The sequence below is a fragment of the Dermacentor andersoni genome, chromosome 5, assembly GCF_023375885.2.
Source record: "Dermacentor andersoni chromosome 5, qqDerAnde1_hic_scaffold, whole genome shotgun sequence".
NCBI lineage: Eukaryota > Metazoa > Arthropoda > Arachnida > Ixodida > Ixodidae > Dermacentor > Dermacentor andersoni.
Genome location: NC_092818.1, coordinates 91,485,749 through 91,503,571, shown reverse-complemented (window position 1 = coordinate 91,503,571; position 17,823 = coordinate 91,485,749). Strand labels below are relative to the sequence as shown.

Sequence of the window (17,823 nt, the reverse complement as noted above, 5' to 3'; positions counted from 1 at the left end):
TTGTCCTATTTCTTTTCCGCCCAACAGTTCTTTTGAGGTAAACAGTAAGGAGTTTAGGTTTTTTTTTACAATGTATTAATACAAGATGAATCCATCTCACAATTTACGTAACCATCGGCTCAATACTTAAGTGCATAGGACGACTATTGATGACGTTTATCTTTGTGTGGAAGGAAGAACTTGCACATATAAATGCGCTAAAAATAGCTTTAGTCATTTAAACTTCCTTTCCGTCCTGGCGAGGCGACGCACTCTACCCTCCTAATACTCCGCTAAAGTGTAGAGCACGGCGAAGAAGAAGACGGACAGCCAGTGCTGCCATCACGAGACGATTCCGCGGAATGAGATCGAAGGACGAGACAACAGAGGAAATGCATCCTGATTACGAGACGGCCTCGAGACCTGCAAAGAGCTGCAGCTCAAAGGAATCGTCCTACTCTTTTCATCAGAAGTGGAGCCCCTGCTCGGCACAGGACGCGCTCGAACCACGTACGTCACCGAACAAGAAGGTTTTCTCGGATGCCGACTCGCTGCCCAAGCTTGACGGAGTGCCGGCGCACTCGCACTCTTTTAACGAGGCCGACATGATGCATCGCGTCGAGACCTGCTTGAATAGGCGACAGCCTCTCTTCGAAGCAGCCTACCCCACCGATGCAACGGGCAATCGCATCTTCTCAAGTCGCCCACCCTCGTCGCTGTCCACGAAAGAGGTTCTTCGCCACAATAACCGCAACGGTGAGAGACGGTCCAGCGTTCCCGTGGACGAACAACGCCGCCGAGGAGCGGATTCCGATTTAAGTAGCGCAGTCCGAACACCTCAGCAACACATTGGTATTGGAGACGCCTCCGTCCCGCCGGATGAGCGATCTTCCTCTCCACTCCTGCATCGAAGTGTAGTGTTCAGCAATGTCAACGCGCCTCTAGCATGTCTTGAAAGCTCATCTAAAAGAGGCCCGGGGAGGCTATCTCGCGCGCTTCTTCAGGTGGACTCGGTGTCGGTGCAGTACGGAAACCGCCTGACTGCAAGCGCTGGCATATTCGGGCGTCTCTTCAGTGGTTACAAGCCACTTGAAAGTACGAGAAAAGCGCGATATCTTGGCGCCAAGAGGAGCGGCAGCAGCATCGGTGGTCCCCAAGCGTCACCGTTCGCTCGTCCGCATAAGAGTTTGCGGCTGTTGCTGACCGTTGCTTTCCTGTTGACCGCATTTGTTCTGGCTTCAGGACTGTTCGCCAGCAAGCACGTGGATAGCGTTTCCCGACGGAACAAAGACATAGGTGCGAAGCGTGGGCAGTTTGAAGAACACGTCGCGGACAATATCACAGGCGACGACTTTAGTCGTGGTGGGAAACTGGGCTTCGCCTTCAGGGCAAAGGGCGCTCGCAGGCGAAGTGTGTTCTTCGGAGACGTGTTGCTTTCTTCCGTTACAGCCACTTCTAATGGATGGCGTTTAGGGAACCGGACGGAGGCAGGCGCCATGTAATTACCTTGTCAGTAAATGCTCAAGACTGCTGGTAGAATGCGTTAGATTACGCATATAGCACAGATCTGCACTATACCTAACATTTATACCGAGAAATCTAGTCAGATCTGTCATGTAGACTTGAGGCATTGTACATAAAACGTATATTACTGTGGCTTTGATCACATATTGCTTTATAAGAGGTGTTCAAGACCCTGAAATTTTTATCCCTTCTCGCCTAGTTTGAGGCCATGCAAAAGCTTCGTGTGTGCAAGAATCTGTGGTGTTTAATGTTTAGGGTACTTAGATTGCAGATGATCTGGCCGGGACATTGGGTGGTTGAACTTAGAGTAGGGATTCTCGTGCGCATCCTGCACACGATACGGAGCAAAGCTTAGCAGATTTTTATTTTGAACACATAAAAAGGAAACGAAGCTTTTGATAACTTTGCGGCCAGTCGTGATGCAAGAGTCACTATCTTCAAGAACCTGAAGATGGAGGAGATAATACAATATGAAAACTGCAGAGAGGTTGGCATGAGCTATTCTGCTGTGGTCTGATATCCTGCTCAGATCAAGAACGCAAAGGGACAAAACCAAAAAAAAAAAAAGAAAATGGACGAGGAAAGTGGATTGATGACCGAAAAAAAGAAAGAAAGTGTATTTACAATAACTGCCTAACAGAGTAGTTTGAGTTTCGAATCCAGTCCTGTGCTCTGCAAGTAACTCATAACAGTCTTCGTAGCCGTTTCTGTTGCCGTGAGGTCATACAAAGCAGGCAAAATAGACTCTGCTTGCCTTCCCATGCGTGCCAGCGAAAAAAACAAAAAACAAAAAAACGATGTGTTCCATTGTGCCACGCAATCAGGTAATCTTTCGGGCAGCCTCGTGGCCTAACCAGCCATTCTAACTTTCTTTAAGGACGTACCGTTGCCCTATCGAACCTTTTATTTAATTCTTAGTTACATACATCTGGTGCGCCGGTATATCTTCTCTGCTATATCTATGGTGAGCTGCAGTCTGTCGATCTCATTTTTCGTCTCCAGCTGGGACTTCTCCACTCAACGAAAGGGCCTTTGGAGATTCTACCTCGTGCGCTTCGGCTGATTACGTAGTTTATTGTCCTACGTAAACTCAGCCAGGATTACGTAAACTGGGGACATCGGGGCTAGGCTACAGCAATGGAAACGTTTGGTAAGCCATATATAATTAGCTGGGCGAAACAATAGCATTACCCTGTTTAAATTTCCCTAATTTCATCATTATCTACTATATTTACATAATTTATTATTCCTTATTCAAATTTTGCGATTCAAATGCGGAAAAAATGTCCTTTCAAGAAAAATGAATTAAAAACCGCTGAGATATATTTTATCGCACTCCGCTTTCCCATAATAACCTTCTAACTTCCTAATTCCTTTTCACGAGATGCACTGGTGTAGAAGAAGCCTTAAATGTACTTGCCTATTTGTCGTACTTCTTTCTGCATGCACATTTCGTCATTCTTGCTTGCTTGCTTCCTTATTACATTATGGCGCTTCCTTATTACATTATGGCGCGTATTAACTACGGGGGATTGCCCAAGAAGCCGGCCGTTAAATTGCAGGAAGTGAAAGAAAACTTGAAATAGAAAGTATATGTCAGGGCACAGTTGAAATTGTAGAATGAATTAAAGTAGGCATGCCAATGTTCGATGCATTGTTTTTTTCCTTTACAGGAATCAATGTTTTTTTAAAATATTCTTGGACAGTATAAACCTGTGTGCATGCACATTATTCTGAACATTTTGTTCTCTCGTCGTATAACTACTGTAATAAATCAGTTGCGTGTGTGGCGCCCGTGGTGAGCAGCATTGTGTTTGTGTGTTTTGTCATCGCTAGAGTGGCTTCACTAAGTTTTACAAGAGCTACCTTTAGCACATATTCCAAGTTTGAGCGTTAGATCTGCATACGTTTTTATACTAGCATTTTGTTTCTATAGCAAGGTGCCACTGAACGTCGAAGCTGGTGGTACGCACACGACGGTAGGTTGGAGACACATCGGATAAAAACTGCAACAGTGAAATTGTTCCCGGAAATTCTCTCGACCTGATAATGCGAAATCCTGCAGCGCTCGGAGCTCGTTGTAGCAGGGGCTCACTAAAAATCAGTGCAATTTGCTTTCCGTGTGGTGGCTGCGAGAGGATGAGACCGTATTTCGCGATAAGGTACCAATAACGTCGCCACATTTTTTCGCTTCCTCCTCGCAATAACGGCTAACTGAAGGAAGTGCGCAAAGAATACGGATATGATTGCAGACAAGGAGAAATCTTTTTGCCGCTTCCGGTTTGCGTCGCCCGCGAGAGAATTTCCCTTTTTTTTTAGAATGGTGTCGGTGTAAGGTTTCTGGTGATTCCTGTGAAGTATGTTAAACCTTAGTGCCTCCAAGTCAGACATCACAAAAGATATCTAGTTCAGCGAGGCAAGTTAATCTAGAGCACAGCGAAGTGCGGAGGTAAGCGTAACGGAATTTCAGGAAAAATGGAAGGGAAGGCCTTCCACCTTCCTTGGAGCAAAAGCAAGCTACTTCGATTTTCACCTGCCCGACGGATGAAAAGAAAAACCCCTAGCGGACGTGGGTTGAATCGAACGGCTGGAGTTTCCGGTTTTCCTGGTCAGAAAAGTAAGCCTTATCTTAGCCATCCTAGCCCCCGCTCCCATTCTATCGGCATAAGAAAACAGATCGAGGCAGAATCTTAGTTTGAAGGCGAGTGGTAGTGGCAGCAGCAAGATTCACTTTGCCGTTAGCTAATTCCTGCGGTTAGAAGCGAACCCTGGAATAAAAGGGGAAAGTGAGGGAACTAGTATAGGGACAGCAATAGCACATTTAAAGATTACATCGGGAAATCAATATAGCCTTACTCTTGCTCTCGCTCCTGTTCGAAGATACCGCTAAGGCGGGAGTCACTGTAGAATTACTTGGAGGTGTCATAAAATGCGACCAAACTTTAAAAGAAAATATGGAAGGCGAAGTACTTATGGGGTTGTCTTGTTCCGAAAAGGTGAGCACAAACTCACTATAAACATTTGACATGTTTTTTTTTGTTTCAAACTAAGCACACTAACTATTAAATGCGGAGCATTTAGTTGCCTAGTCACAAGTTTCTTGTAAGGTCAGAACATAGCCACTGATGGGGACATAGTGCGAATTAAGGCGGCCTCAGTGGCCGGTACTAGAGCATAGGGCAAACAAACACCAGATATAGTGCGAAATAATGCGGAACGCGGCGGCACGTGATACAAATGAATGCAGGCGTAAGCTTAAACATCATCCTGCTGTCGTTGTCATGCTGTTGTCGTCATTCTGTCATGGCCATTTCATGGCCGTCATGACACTGTGATCAATATTTCGCTGCCATGTCATCGTTACTTTCCCGCAGTTCTTGCTCTATTCCTGTCACTGCAATGTCACGTCGTCATTACGCCGTCTTTAGGCCATTGTAATCATATTGTCGCCCGCAATGCATCGTCTTGATGCCATTCTCGGTATCGCGTCACCGTCACAATGTCGCCGGTCAAACGACCATCGCAGTCGTTTCGTTGTCATTTTGCTGCAGCAATTGCACATGTCGCCCACCCATTGCCATCATACCTTTGTTGTCCCGCTTTGTCACGACGCCACTTTCGTCATCTATTTGTCGGCAGTGCCATCGTCCACGCGCCGTCATCGTCATACAGTCGTCGCCATCCGATAGTCGTCGTACAGGCGTCTTCATTCCATCTCTGCAACTTCCCTCTTTGCACCACCACCGCCACGCTTTCGTGTTATACCCTCGGCACAAATCCTGCACCGGCATCACGCTGTCGTTGTGCGTTCGCCGTCCCACCATCATCGTTATATATGCCATCGTCGTCCCTGCAGTGTCGCCATTTCATGGTCGCCATGCAGCCGTAGTTACACCATCACCGTCACAAGATGGTGGTAGCGCCACCGTACTCACACTATCGTCATCATACGAACGTCGTCACTCGAATGTCGTTATCTCATGGTAACCATTTAGTCGTCGTTAAACAGTCGGCGCCATAGAATCGTCGCAACCACGGCAAGCGTGCTCATCTTGTGGTCGTCACGCTTCCTAGTCACGTGAAAACTGCCTCGTTCTTGGCCGTTCTGTGCCGCTGCAAGCGATGGAATCGCATTCTTTCAGGCTTTTCCAAAAGCAGCGGCAAAAGATTGAATCCGGTGAACCGCTGCGTAATCAGTTTCTTGGAGGGAGTGCTTGGCGTCACCTTACACCCCACGATCCGGGTGCCCACTAGGTGACGTTTTGATCTCATCGATCTCGTGGTCACCAGAGGGTCAATCTAGCCACTTGTAAGTACTTTTCCTAGATTAGTACGTATAGGCCACTACGATAACTCTACGGGGCTGACGAAGCATTAAAGAACGCACTCAAGAATAGCTCAGGCCTAGCTCCGATGCTGCCTATTCAAAGAAGTCTAAAACACAGAATTACATTTCTAAGTTAACCTCTGATCCAGTTTTAAAGAAAGGTGTTGTATTTGAGAGAGAAAGTCAAATTCTAGTGGCTGTGTGAAATTAAACATTGATGTACTGCCGGAATTATTTTGCAACAGTTGCTAAAAATCAGTAAGCTTGAAAAAAATAGAAGCATGAACTTTGTATATTCGCAACTGTTCACCGAAAACAGATATCGCGGATGTGTAAACTGAATCCATGAGAACATCCAAAGCGAACAAACTTGATGTATTCATTCATATCTTAAATGAAGCTGTTACAACGTTTACAAGGGTTTTGCGAAAGCCCTACTCTCATCTAACTGACCTATTTAGAAGCTAAGTATTACACAACAATTTTGTCCGCTTTGATGCATCATTAAATGATATTTACAGTATTGTGATGTCGTGTTTTATTGCTGAATTACAGGGTTGCAAACTTCATAGTTGTGCTTTGCGAAAGTTTGCCAATTTTAACAACTTCATAAAGGAATGGACAGTTGGAATGATAAAACCGCTTCTTGAAGTCACTGGATTGTAACTTTTTCTTTTAAATGCAACATAATTCATGAAATTTGGTGGAGTGGTAACTGAGGAAAACACTGCTCTTTTCCCATTCACTTAGACAGGAGCTCCCAAGCTACAGTTTCATCTTCAGAAAAAAGTTTATCCACATTTTTGCTTCATTTATACCTTTCAGAAATGCTTTTCATGACATGGATAATCATGAAAGATGGTTTCGCCTCAATTTCAGCGGTTGCGAAGTCTTCAGACAACGGATCGCAAGTCTCGCGTAAGGCTTGATGGCATGACCGCTTCAGTTAATAAGGCAGTTCAATTTCTACAGCTAATAATTTAGTTACTGCAATCAGTTTTTTTTTGAAAACGTCTGCAACTGAGGTGAACGCGTTCTCGAAAAAACCGTTAATCGCAAATTTTTCGTGCTTTCAGAAAACGTTAAATTAATTTCTGATACACACTGCATGCGGTCATGCGGCTGCAGCTCAAATGCAAACGAAATAAATCATTTGCTTTAAACGCTTGATGGTTTTGCTTAATATTCCATAAGTTAACAGCTGCCCAACAAAACAGAGATGCTAATAGCATCATGAAGCCAACAGAAAATTAAACCAAGGGAAGCATAGAGGTAATTGGCTTAGTTGAAACAGAAATCTAGAAAATAATGAGGGAAAGGGAAAATGATAGTGGACCAAAAGTTATCTTGTCGCCGGTGGGAGACTAACCCACGACATCCGCATTAGGCATGCGTTGCACTACCAACTGGGCTGCGGCTACATCGCCGTTGTATTTCCACCGTGGTCCAGTTATCGCTTCACCCATTTTCAGCTTCTCTTTTTCTCGTTAGTTTATAAATTTCTATTTCTACTAAGGTATTTACTACTGTGCTTTTCTTGTCTTTATTGGTTGTTGGCTTTATATGGTCGCGATTAACAAAAATCGAGCCCTTCTGTTTCTGTTCTTCTCGTTCATTAATGGCATTGTGTTCATTCAATAAATGGCTTCTTTTGCCATTGGTCTCCATAGTTATGTTTTGCCCTTAACTTAAGAAGCAAGAAAATATGCGATATCTGATGCTGGATGCTTGAGGTCTGTAATCTTCTGATTTTCCTACTCTATTCGATAAGGAAAAAAGTCGATTAGAACAATTTTGGCTTTTTGAATGCTGAAGTTAAGGCTTGGAATAATAACTGATGACGACGACGATGATGATATTTGGAGCTTATTGGCGCAAGGGCCTGATGTGGCCGAATAGCGCTGAGACTACAGTGATAGTGAACTTTCCTCCACTATCATTTTCCCTTTCTCTCATTATTTTCGAGATTTCTATTTCAACTAAGCTAATTACGTCTATGCTTACTGCCTAGTACCACTCAGCAGGTAACAATGAGTACCGTATAATGTATAATGAATATCGAGACATAGATGAAACATGGCTATATAGAAGCCAAAAAAATATTCGTTGAAAAGTGCGTAAATATATTTGCAATAAAACTAAACAATGACACATAACATAATCTACGAAGAAATGATGTACTACGAAGATGTGATAAACTAAAATACGTCGCTACAAGTAGCACTACTCCCTCAAAAGAGCCTGGAGGCATGTGCCATAGAGGTGGCTACTATTGCAGCATCAGCCACTGGTGAGAGGATGCGCTACGAATCTCGTGGGCTCATAACCCACAATAAATCGACATCTTGTGAAAAATTGAAAACTAATTTATGGTCAAAAATTGTTTCTGCTCCAAGAAACAAAACCGGAGCAAGGGGAATACGGCGTCGCTGTTCCAGAGGGAAGTGCTTTTATCGTTCAGCCTCAGCTTCCTGACACCCCACCAAGACGTGGAGAACAGTCGGCTTCTCCCCACACCTGCAACAGAGGGGGAGGTTCACTACCAATCAGCAGGTAAGAATGAGTACCATATGGGCGTCCTATTCTCAGTCGACAGAACATGACATCAGCTTTCTACGCTTTTGTTACCGAATAACTGGTGTAATAGAACAAGTTGCTTTACTCCTTCATTGTATTATCGTTGAGTTATATCAACAATGCCATGCGGAACACTTACGAATACTTCTTGTTGGGCTATAGCTGTTGATGCATAGCTGTTAGGAGACTGTACTAGCGCCTGTCTCCTTTGTCTTTGTCAGTGTTAACTTGCACCCCTATTTTATTAGAACACGAATTTCAGCGAAGATATGGTTTCGCCGATTTGTTCCTAAATTTTTGTTTTCGCCTTGTGCGTTTTACATGCGACGTTATATTTATATAGTAACATCTGCATTTCTGTGAAATATATTAAAAGATCACAAAGACGGAGATAAAAAAGGGAGTAGCACAAATGTACCCTGGACGGTCCGTATGTCTTATTTAGCGCTCTTTTATTTATTCCCTATGATGAACCAGTCGCCAAAAAACCACGTAATGTTAAACTTCATTCCTTCATCGCCCTGACAATTGAATCGAAATCTTGTTTCTACTGAAGGCGAAAGAAATATCGATTCATAGGCTCGTAATGTCCGCCTGATTAAGTAGGAGCCTTTATTTTTTAATGTCTGTATAAGAAATTTGCCACGTACGCAAATTCCTGTTGAGATGCGGAAGAGTTTCTGACCTGTAATGCTCAGTGAAGCTGACGCTGCAGTGAACGAATGTAACTGAAATCTGCAAACCAATGAAGCAAAAACGACAGTACGGACTACTTAAAACTGTTGGTAATAAGAGCATAACGCTAATGCAACGCTAATACAATAAATATCGAGAATATGAAGGCCAAAATTGCGCAAGAGTGTAATTAAATTGTCCGCGGGAACTGGGCTGGCAGTATGCTTCTAAATAACAGCGCTAGCTTCTTCAGCGGCGCTGCCGTCGGCCTTCCCATCTTGGGTGACGTTGGTTTCGGCCGCGTTTGAAGAGTTCGGAAACGCCGAGGTAGTAGTGACCGATGGTGGTTTCGTCCCATCGTGCCTGCCGGGCTGTATCTCATAGAAGGTGACCACGGCCGCCAGGGTGATGACGGCGACGGCCAAGCCGAAGATGAGCGTCAGGCTCGGCCTGTGCTCCGCAGCCTGCGTCGCGATGAGGAAGCAACCGGTCATACATTGGCATGTGGTACGCAGCCCCGTATACATGCCGGCATCGGTTTCACGCTATTGGAAGTCTCGCCGTAGCGCGGCTTCCTTCTAATAAATTCTGGAGTTTCGCGTTGGATTTTCTAGCAGCTTCAACCACAGCCGGCAGAACCCCGCGAAACAATGGGGTCCGTTTATATATATACAGGCGGATCAGTAGCGGATGTAGGCCAGAAATTCGAATACAGGGCTGCACTTCGAGGCTTCGGAGATGTTAAGTTTTGCGGGAGATTTCAACGGACCGTAAACGTTTGCGGTAGATCTGCACTTTCCGCATACGATGCATATTATACTGCTACGTCATTGCCGTGAGAATCGGGGTTCGCGACATGACGGTATAAGGCAGGAAAAGCAGATATTGTGAATTAGAGGAATTTGGATGTGTCGTGGGCTGCTTAGCAACATCCCTGCCTTAAATTCTTGTAAAACAGCTGGTAAATCGCAGACTGCATCAGTCCGTAAAAAAGAAAGGGAGAATATTGCAGTGCTCGTGGTGCCTTCACTGTGCCCTGCACCTGGCGCTTCAGGCTTTCCGTTTTCATCACAACACGGGTTGTCGTTTCAGAAAACTCTTACCGCTACAGCAAGCCTTTGACGCCCTTAACAGGTGCCCTTTTTGGGTGCATTTGCTATGTCAGTACACTTGCGTGCGCATTCGTCCATAAATTGCACAATAAGGGCCGTAAATTGCATAAAGATGTTTCGAGCGCACTCGCGCATTAAAAAAGAAAGATCGACCAGCGAAGTGGCCCATATCCCATTAGCGTGTATCAGCGAACCGGTCCCGCACGTCCGCTAGCTGCTTAGCCCGCAGCACTCACGCCACCTCCCATCCGCCTACGCTGTTTTTTTTTTGTTACTTTACCACTTTACTGGCAACAATTGAAAAGTCAGCGAAAATAGGCCCGTCATGCTTCTGCACACGTGTACAAGCAAACTATGCTGCGTGCGTACCTGCTTGCGGTTCGATGCTGCTTCGTGTACATAAAGTAGTCACTGCTGTAGTGGGGTTCTTCGCAGACACGAGGGAGAACCTACATGTTGTAGCTCGCTCCGATGGCGGGCAGCGCTGCTGAGGGTTCGCTTTTTTTTTTTAATGAAACGTATTTAGAATTGGCTCCGGGCATTCAGTGCGTTAACGGTACAAGACCACATGATTAGAGTAGAGCGTGCGTAAAGTGCACAAGAATTTAATAACTGGTAACTATATTACGAACACAAATATTTGTTTGTTTCTCTGTTCTTGGCGTTAATGACTCTCCGCTTGCTACGCTGAGTACTGAGTTCAATATCACACCACAGCTTATTTTTTTCTCGCTCTGGGGCATTTTGCTTGATGTGGACTGGGAAAACCATTTTCTTCGCACACATGTGACAAGGCAAGATAACAGCCAGTACAGCATCACCAGTACGGCCCGACAACCAGATCCACGGACCTGACGGCCCATGAACCTGGTAGTGCTACTTTTGCATGCGCACTCCAACACATGCAGCAAGAGCGAAATAAACGTGCGTAAACATACGAGCTGACGGTCCAATAGATGTGATTTTGGAGTGGTAGAGGACGCAGTGCTTGCAATCATTTTGCTATTACCAGATGCAGTAGCGAAAATGGGTTTAATGCGATGGCAATTATAGGGCGACTGCAGGTGAATTTCTACCGTCGGCGTCGCCGTGAGGTTCCTTATACAGTTCAAGACCCGCCGTGGTTGCTCAGTGGCTATGGTGTCGGGCTGCTGAGCACGAGTTCGCGGGATCGAATCCCGGCCATGGCGGCCGCATTTCGATGGGGGCGAAATGCGAAAACACCCGTGTACTTAGATTTAGGTGCACGTTAAAGATTCCCAGGTGGTCGAAATTTCCGGAATCCTCCACTACGGCGTGCCTCACAATCAGAAAATGGTTTGGCACGTAAAACCCCATAATTTAATTTTTTTATAAGGTTCAAGTGCGATAAAAAGATATCGCGCCGTATGCTATATATAGGTGCGATGGATAGCGTGCGAGGGTCATCCACGAGGAACGGTGGGTTGACGCATACCGTATTCTCGCTCGGCCATTGTTGTGCGGGAGGGGGGGCGAGCGGGGTGGAGAGGCACGTGATTGCACGTCCGCTCTCCCAGCCCAACCGCAGGTGCTCATGGCGCGGCTGAGCGCGGCCATATCTTGGGGGCAATCTGCTGCTAGTACACAGGCTAGGCGACCGGATAGAAGTGGTGGCTTTGCGTGCGCTATGTTCTGGCGCACCTGGTGTTGGAAATAACGTAATTTCAAGTTCAGACTCTTCTTTCGCATATCTATATTTTTTTATAAATCTGCTAGCGCAACCAATGATTTGCCTTTGCAGTCACCGCACAGAGGCAGCGGACGCAAAGCAGGAGTAATTGAAGGTCGCGGGAGGGGCGACCTTGAGGTGATAAAATTGGCGAATGATGATTATGATAATGACGACGATGAAAGCCAAAGATTCAGCCTACCTATATACTGTTAGATTAGTCTCTTAGAATTACTATCTTTCAATGCTTTTTTTTGCCTGCGAATTTATGCCTTCATTTCGGAGAAACATGTTTAAAGAGGCCGACAATTCCTCCCCAATTCGAATGACCCCGTGAATAGCGGTTCGGGTTACGATACCAAAGCTACGGATTTCGAAGTCGGAGCACATCTTTCTTCCGTGCACTCCATCATGATTTCAGTCGGAGTACTACAGGAAGAGGGCGCCATATTTCGTAAAATAGCGCACGGAGCCGTTATATTTAAAAAAGAAAGCAAACAAACCAGATGAGCTATGTATATAATGCTAAAGTACAATGTAAACAACGCTGCCTTTCACATGGTCTCTAAACGGGGAGATTACCCGACATGGCGGTCGGTAAATTTTTCAGCTACAAACAACGGTTTTGGCCTATGACAGGTCTCCTAGCAAAATGCGACGGTTTGTCAACTTGAAGCACTAACGCATGTCCCTTCAGATAGGAAAGAAGCCTACCAACCTGCAAAGCGTGCTTGTGCTGCTTCGCTGGACCGTCGTCGAGATCTTCCGGTTCATCCTCGTAATCATCGGCTGGAGGAACGTGGACGGGATGAACGGGAGTGCCGCCAACGGGAACCAAGGCACCGGCCAGGGGAACGGCCTCAGCGACCTGTCTTTCGGCCGTCTTAGCTTCCGGGCTGCTGGCGGCCATCGGCGACGTTCCTTGAGCAGACATGTTGGGTTATTTGTATCTGTTTGCCTCCAAGAGTGGTTAATACCCACTAAAGGGTATCGGCCAAGAATCGGCTGAGTTAAGAAAATGGTCGTACGAGTCCAAAAAGGAAACCCGCTCTGCTACTCACTCTGGATTGATGTAGACGATGATGACGTTAAAATATTCCGCATATACCCCCTCGCAGGGATCGGCCAAAAGTGTCCTAATGATTTACAGCATGTATATCCGACCTATACTAGAGTTCGGCGGTGTGTTATTCTCCGGCGCCTCTGCTTATAAGCTACGTCCACTAGTATTGCTGGAACGGGAAGCGCTCCGCTTATGTCTTGGGCTACCAAAGTTTGTAGCAAACGATGTGCTCTTCAAGAAATCATGACTAGCTTTCCTGCAAATGAGATTTAAAATACTCGCCATTCGAACATTAATAAGGCTCTGTGAATCTCCACTAAGAAGGCCCCAGTCCATCTTTATCAATCAAGCAGCCTAACTATTTCGGAGTCTCTTGGCCTAGGTTTCACACACCACCGGCGATTATAACAATATCGTTATTGAGTACGTTAAATGTACACATAAACGATATAATCAAGGTAAGCAGTATCTGAAGTTCATTGGTGATTAGTTATGATGACATGTGCCCCAACAATGCAAAGCAGCTTCCCTGATATATTCTTAACGGCTTACTTCAGGATCACTTGCAACCGACGATTTGCAGAGTGAAGAAAAGGCCGGAGTTGGAATTTTTTCATCGTCATTGGATTGGTGTTTTTCTACTCGGCTCCCAGACTTAATACACTGTAATATTCTTCGCTGAATTCCTAGCTGTTGTCCTAGCTTTGCGTAGGCTACAAGCTTCGAGGACAACCGCCGTTATAATTACAGGCTCTTTATCATTGTGCACCTCACATACTGCTACCGGTGAATCGGATATATCAAAAACGTTGTACTCACTGGCTCCAAGTGATTTGAGGAGTTTACGAATAATATGGTTACCTGGGCACAAAGGCATATTTTGAATGAAGCAGCAGACAGCTTGTCCAAGGCTTCTTTCTATAAGAAGCCCTATGTTAGCTATTCTTCCAACGACGGATTTTAAAACGTCTGCCAGGTTTAGAAGATACATCCTTTTGACATGAAAATCAGATTTAACATCATCCTCGGAACTACACCACTAACACTCCCCTTGGACCAGAAAATTTTGCGATACTAGACATGTGGGGAAGTGAAATTAACGAGACTGCGATGTCGAGTCCCATCCCTAAATTAATGCATGCACCGGTCTGGTCTAGCAATTTTCCCTTTGTGCCATTTCTGCAACGCATTAGAGACGATTGAACATTACTTACTGGACTGCTGGCGTTTCTCCTCCCTGAGAGAAAGGACGTTACAAATTACAATGTGACAGCTCCTCCTGCCATTGAAAGTCCTGTACTGCTGTCTTCAGGAGCATCTGTGCTTGGGCACTCACCCGGGAATCTATGCATCGCCATAGAAAAATTCATTATTGAATGAAACCAATTTCGTTGTTGACCGTAATATTATTTAATTCTTCCCTTATCGCCTCATCTATAAATGCATATTCATTTTTTATATTGCATGACTGTCTACTGAATCGTCGTGGGCTTTACTCGCATTAATTTATTTTAAAATTAAACACTTCTAAACATAGTTAACGTATCTGTAATATCTGCGCGACTCTTGATCAACTCCCATGAGTGGCTATGTGCCAAAAACAGCAAGATCATCATCATCATCATCACCACCATCATCATCATCATCACCATCATCACCATCACCATCATCACCACCACCATCATCATCATCATCATCATCATCATCATCATCATCATCGTCTCTGTCGTGTTCCTACTTCTTCACAGCCCCAACAGCGGCTCGAGGCGGGCTCAGCACGCAACGACAGATAATCAGATCAACCGGAAAGAGCTAAATTTGAACAAAGCAGAAAAACACAGATATGAGAAAAGCCCAACAGAAACTTCAATATGGGCCAACTGGCATGAAAACGAAACTCGGAAAGGTTACCAGAAGTTCTTGTTGGTTAAGCCCTCCCACCGAATGGCTACTGTGACACAAGCTAAACCTTTAAGAATGCAGCATTGGAAATGAAGTAATCCTGTAATTGAGCTAATGAGCCGGAAGCATTGGGCAAGTTGCGGTAATTAAGAAGAGAGATATTCAAAACTTTGTTACCTATTTAGAAGGAAAATTCCTTTGTTTTTATCGTCATCATCTCCTTTCATATTCAGTGCAGCACGAACGCTTCCCATACCGATCCCCATTTAACCAAGTCTGGCGTCAGCCGATTCGTTGTCGTACTTGCAAAGTCCCCAGTTTACTTACACCACCGAGCGCTCTGCCATCTTTTACAGCACATTCTTTCTCTTAGTAGGCGATTTGTAAATTCGATAGACCAACCTTTATTTTATCCATGTTACGCATGGCCGGCGCAGCACAATTTCTTCGTAATCTCAACTATAGTATGGTATGGTATGGTATGGTATGGTATTCCTTATGCGATGGCGCACACCCACTGGGGGGGATTGGCCAAGATTTAAATGAAATTAGGCTATCTTTATTAAAAACTAAAATTGGCAAAGCTAACTGGAGGAAACGAGCAAAAATAAGATGTTTAAGAATTCGAGACAATCTCTTTGTAGCAATTATAAAATCCTCCACGGTTGAGCAAATATCCCTGTGGCACTTTCCAAGAGAGGAGGCTCCTAGAGAAAGTATATTTATAATTGAAAAGCTCAAACCAAGCTGTGTAAATCTTGATTCTAGATTTTTTCTTAAAGAAGTGAAACGGCGGCAGAATATGAAAAAATGATCTATTGTTTTATCTTCGCCACAGACTGGGCACAGAGGGGAGGGCACCAGACGAGCCCTGTGACGATAAAAGTTTAATTTTGGTATTCGACAACGTAATCGGGTAAAGATGACTTCAGTTTTTCTGGTGTGAAAGGAATTATTCCGGCTACTTCCTCCTCCTCTCTAATCGACGTTGCTGTAATAACGTGCCTAATAATTAGTCTCAGCCATATCGACATAGAGCATGCTAAGTTTGTAATGTATCACTAAAGGATAAAGCACAGCGAAGAGAGAGAGAGAGAGAGAAAAAAAAAACTTTATTGATTCTATCAAGGGTTTTAGCGGTGAGCCGTCTTGCGCTTGCTGCCTGGCTCTTCAGCACGGGTGTGCCCCTATTCCAGGGCTCCACTGAGCCTAGCCACTTCGCACGCGTGCTGCACCATTGCCCTTTGGGCGGTGAGCTCGCTGCTGGTGAGCAGGCCCTCCCATTGCTCCGCACTCGGGTTTTTATGTTTATGGAATGTGTAGTTATGCTTACATTCCCATGTTATGTGGTAAAGAGTTGGTATTTCTCCGCACCATGGGCAGGAGTTTCTGTATTGTGTCGGGTACATTTTACTTAGTATGTGTAGATTATAGAAAGTTCCGGTTTGTAGCCTTCTCCAGTCGGCTGCTTCCTGTTGTGTAAGTAGTGTGTGTGGCGGAGGATATTTGATTCTCTGCCCTCTATGTTAGTTTAATATTTCCGCACACGTCGGCTCCACCATTGTAGGGTTCTCGAGAGGCTCTATCTGTCCAGCTCGGTACGTGATCTCGCAAACTAGACTGTCTGCTCTCACGTTCCCTTCTATCCCGGTATGGGCCGGTATCCAGAAAATTTTGTGTTACACTTTATTTCCGAGGTGCTTCAGCGAAGAAGATCTGCAGGTGGTGCCGTGATCGCGTGACAGTTCAATCGAACGCAGAAAGTGCCTGCTTCTTGGCCGATCCCCCATAGTGGGTATGCTCTATTGTTCGGAAACAAGGCAAGACAAGGTATTCATTCTCAAGAAGACGCAAGCCAAGAGCCTCCACAGTTGGAGATGGCCTCGAGATCTACAAGGAGCTATGACTCAAAAGAACCTCCACCACCTTCACTTCAGAGGTGGAGCTCTCACACGGCAGACAACGCGTCCGTGCCACGCACGTCAGCGAGTGAGAATATCATCGCAGCTGACGATCTGTGGCCCAGTATCGACGAATTGCCTGCGGCTCTGGAGTGTTTCAGCCAGGCCGACATCGTGCACCGCGTCGAGACGTGCTTGAATAGGCTTACCAGCCTCTCTTCGAAGCAGTCGACACCGCCGATGGCACTGGTAATCGCATCTTCTCGAGTCGCCCACCCTCGTCGCTCTGCGCGGAAGAAGTTCTCCGCCACAAGATTTGCGACGGCGAGAGGTGCTCCAGCGTTTCTGTGAACGAAGAACGCCGCCGAGGAGCGAACCCCGATTTAGGCAGCATGGTCAGAACGCCTGAGCAACAGTTTGATATTGCGGAAGTCTCTGTCCCGCTCGGTGAGCGATCCTCGTCTTCACTCCTGCATCGAAGTGTTGCGTTCAGTGCCGTCAACGTGCCTCCTTCACGCCTCGAAGGCGCATCTAAAAGAGGCCCAGGGAGGCTATCTCGCGCGCTTCTCCAGGTGGACTCGGTGTCGGTGCAGTACCGAAACCGGCCGACGGCAGGCGCTGGCATATTCGGACGAATCTTCGGTGGTAACGCGCCACTTCCAAATGCGAGAACATCGGGATATATTCACGCCAGAAGCAGCGGCTGCCACGGTTACCGCCAAACCTCGCCATTCGTTCGTCCGCATCACAGCTTGCGCCTGTTGCTCACCGTGGCTTTCCTGTTGGCCGCATTTGTTCTGGCTTCAGGACTGTTGGCCAGCAAACACGTGGATAGCGTTTCACGACGCAGCAAGGACATAACTCTGAAACGCGGGCAGTCCGAAGAACACGTCGCGGACAATATCACGGGCGATGACGCTAGCCGCGGAGGGAAACAGGGTAGTGCATTCAAAGCAAAGGGCGCTCACGGGCGAAGTATTGTTCTCAATGATGCACTCGTTTCTTCTCGTGTCGTCGCATCTTTCGGACATCGTTGAGAAAACTCGACAGAGGTAGGCGCTGTATAATTCCAT

General features: G+C 45.8%; 2 protein-coding genes across 3 annotated transcripts in view; both read right to left on the bottom strand.

The window, feature by feature from the left end:
• LOC126532007 (uncharacterized) overlaps positions 1 to 17,823 on the bottom strand; it is a 73,696-nt gene that overhangs the window by 51,953 nt on the left and 3,920 nt on the right. The gene's annotated exons all lie outside the window — the stretch shown is intronic.
• LOC140218361 (uncharacterized) lies at positions 8,482 to 12,800 on the bottom strand. Its single transcript, XM_072288086.1, has 2 exons — positions 12,603 to 12,800; positions 8,482 to 9,546 (listed from the first exon to the last, which is right to left on the bottom strand). The coding sequence occupies exons 1-2, from the start codon at positions 12,792 to 12,794 to the stop codon at positions 9,310 to 9,312; spliced, it is 429 nt and encodes a 142-aa protein (XP_072144187.1). The 5' UTR covers positions 12,795 to 12,800; the 3' UTR covers positions 8,482 to 9,309.

What these genes read in the sequence shown, in the direction of transcription:
- LOC140218361 (XM_072288086.1), bottom strand. Translation starts at nt 12,794, where the DNA reads ATGGCCGCCAGCAGCCCGGAAGCTAAGACGGCCGAAAGACAGGTCGCT. An exon ending in AGCACAAGCACGCTTTGCAG is followed by an intron (nt 9,547 to 12,602) that starts GTTGGTAGGCTT and finishes ATCGCGACGCAG; the next exon opens with GCTGCGGAGCACAGGCCGAG.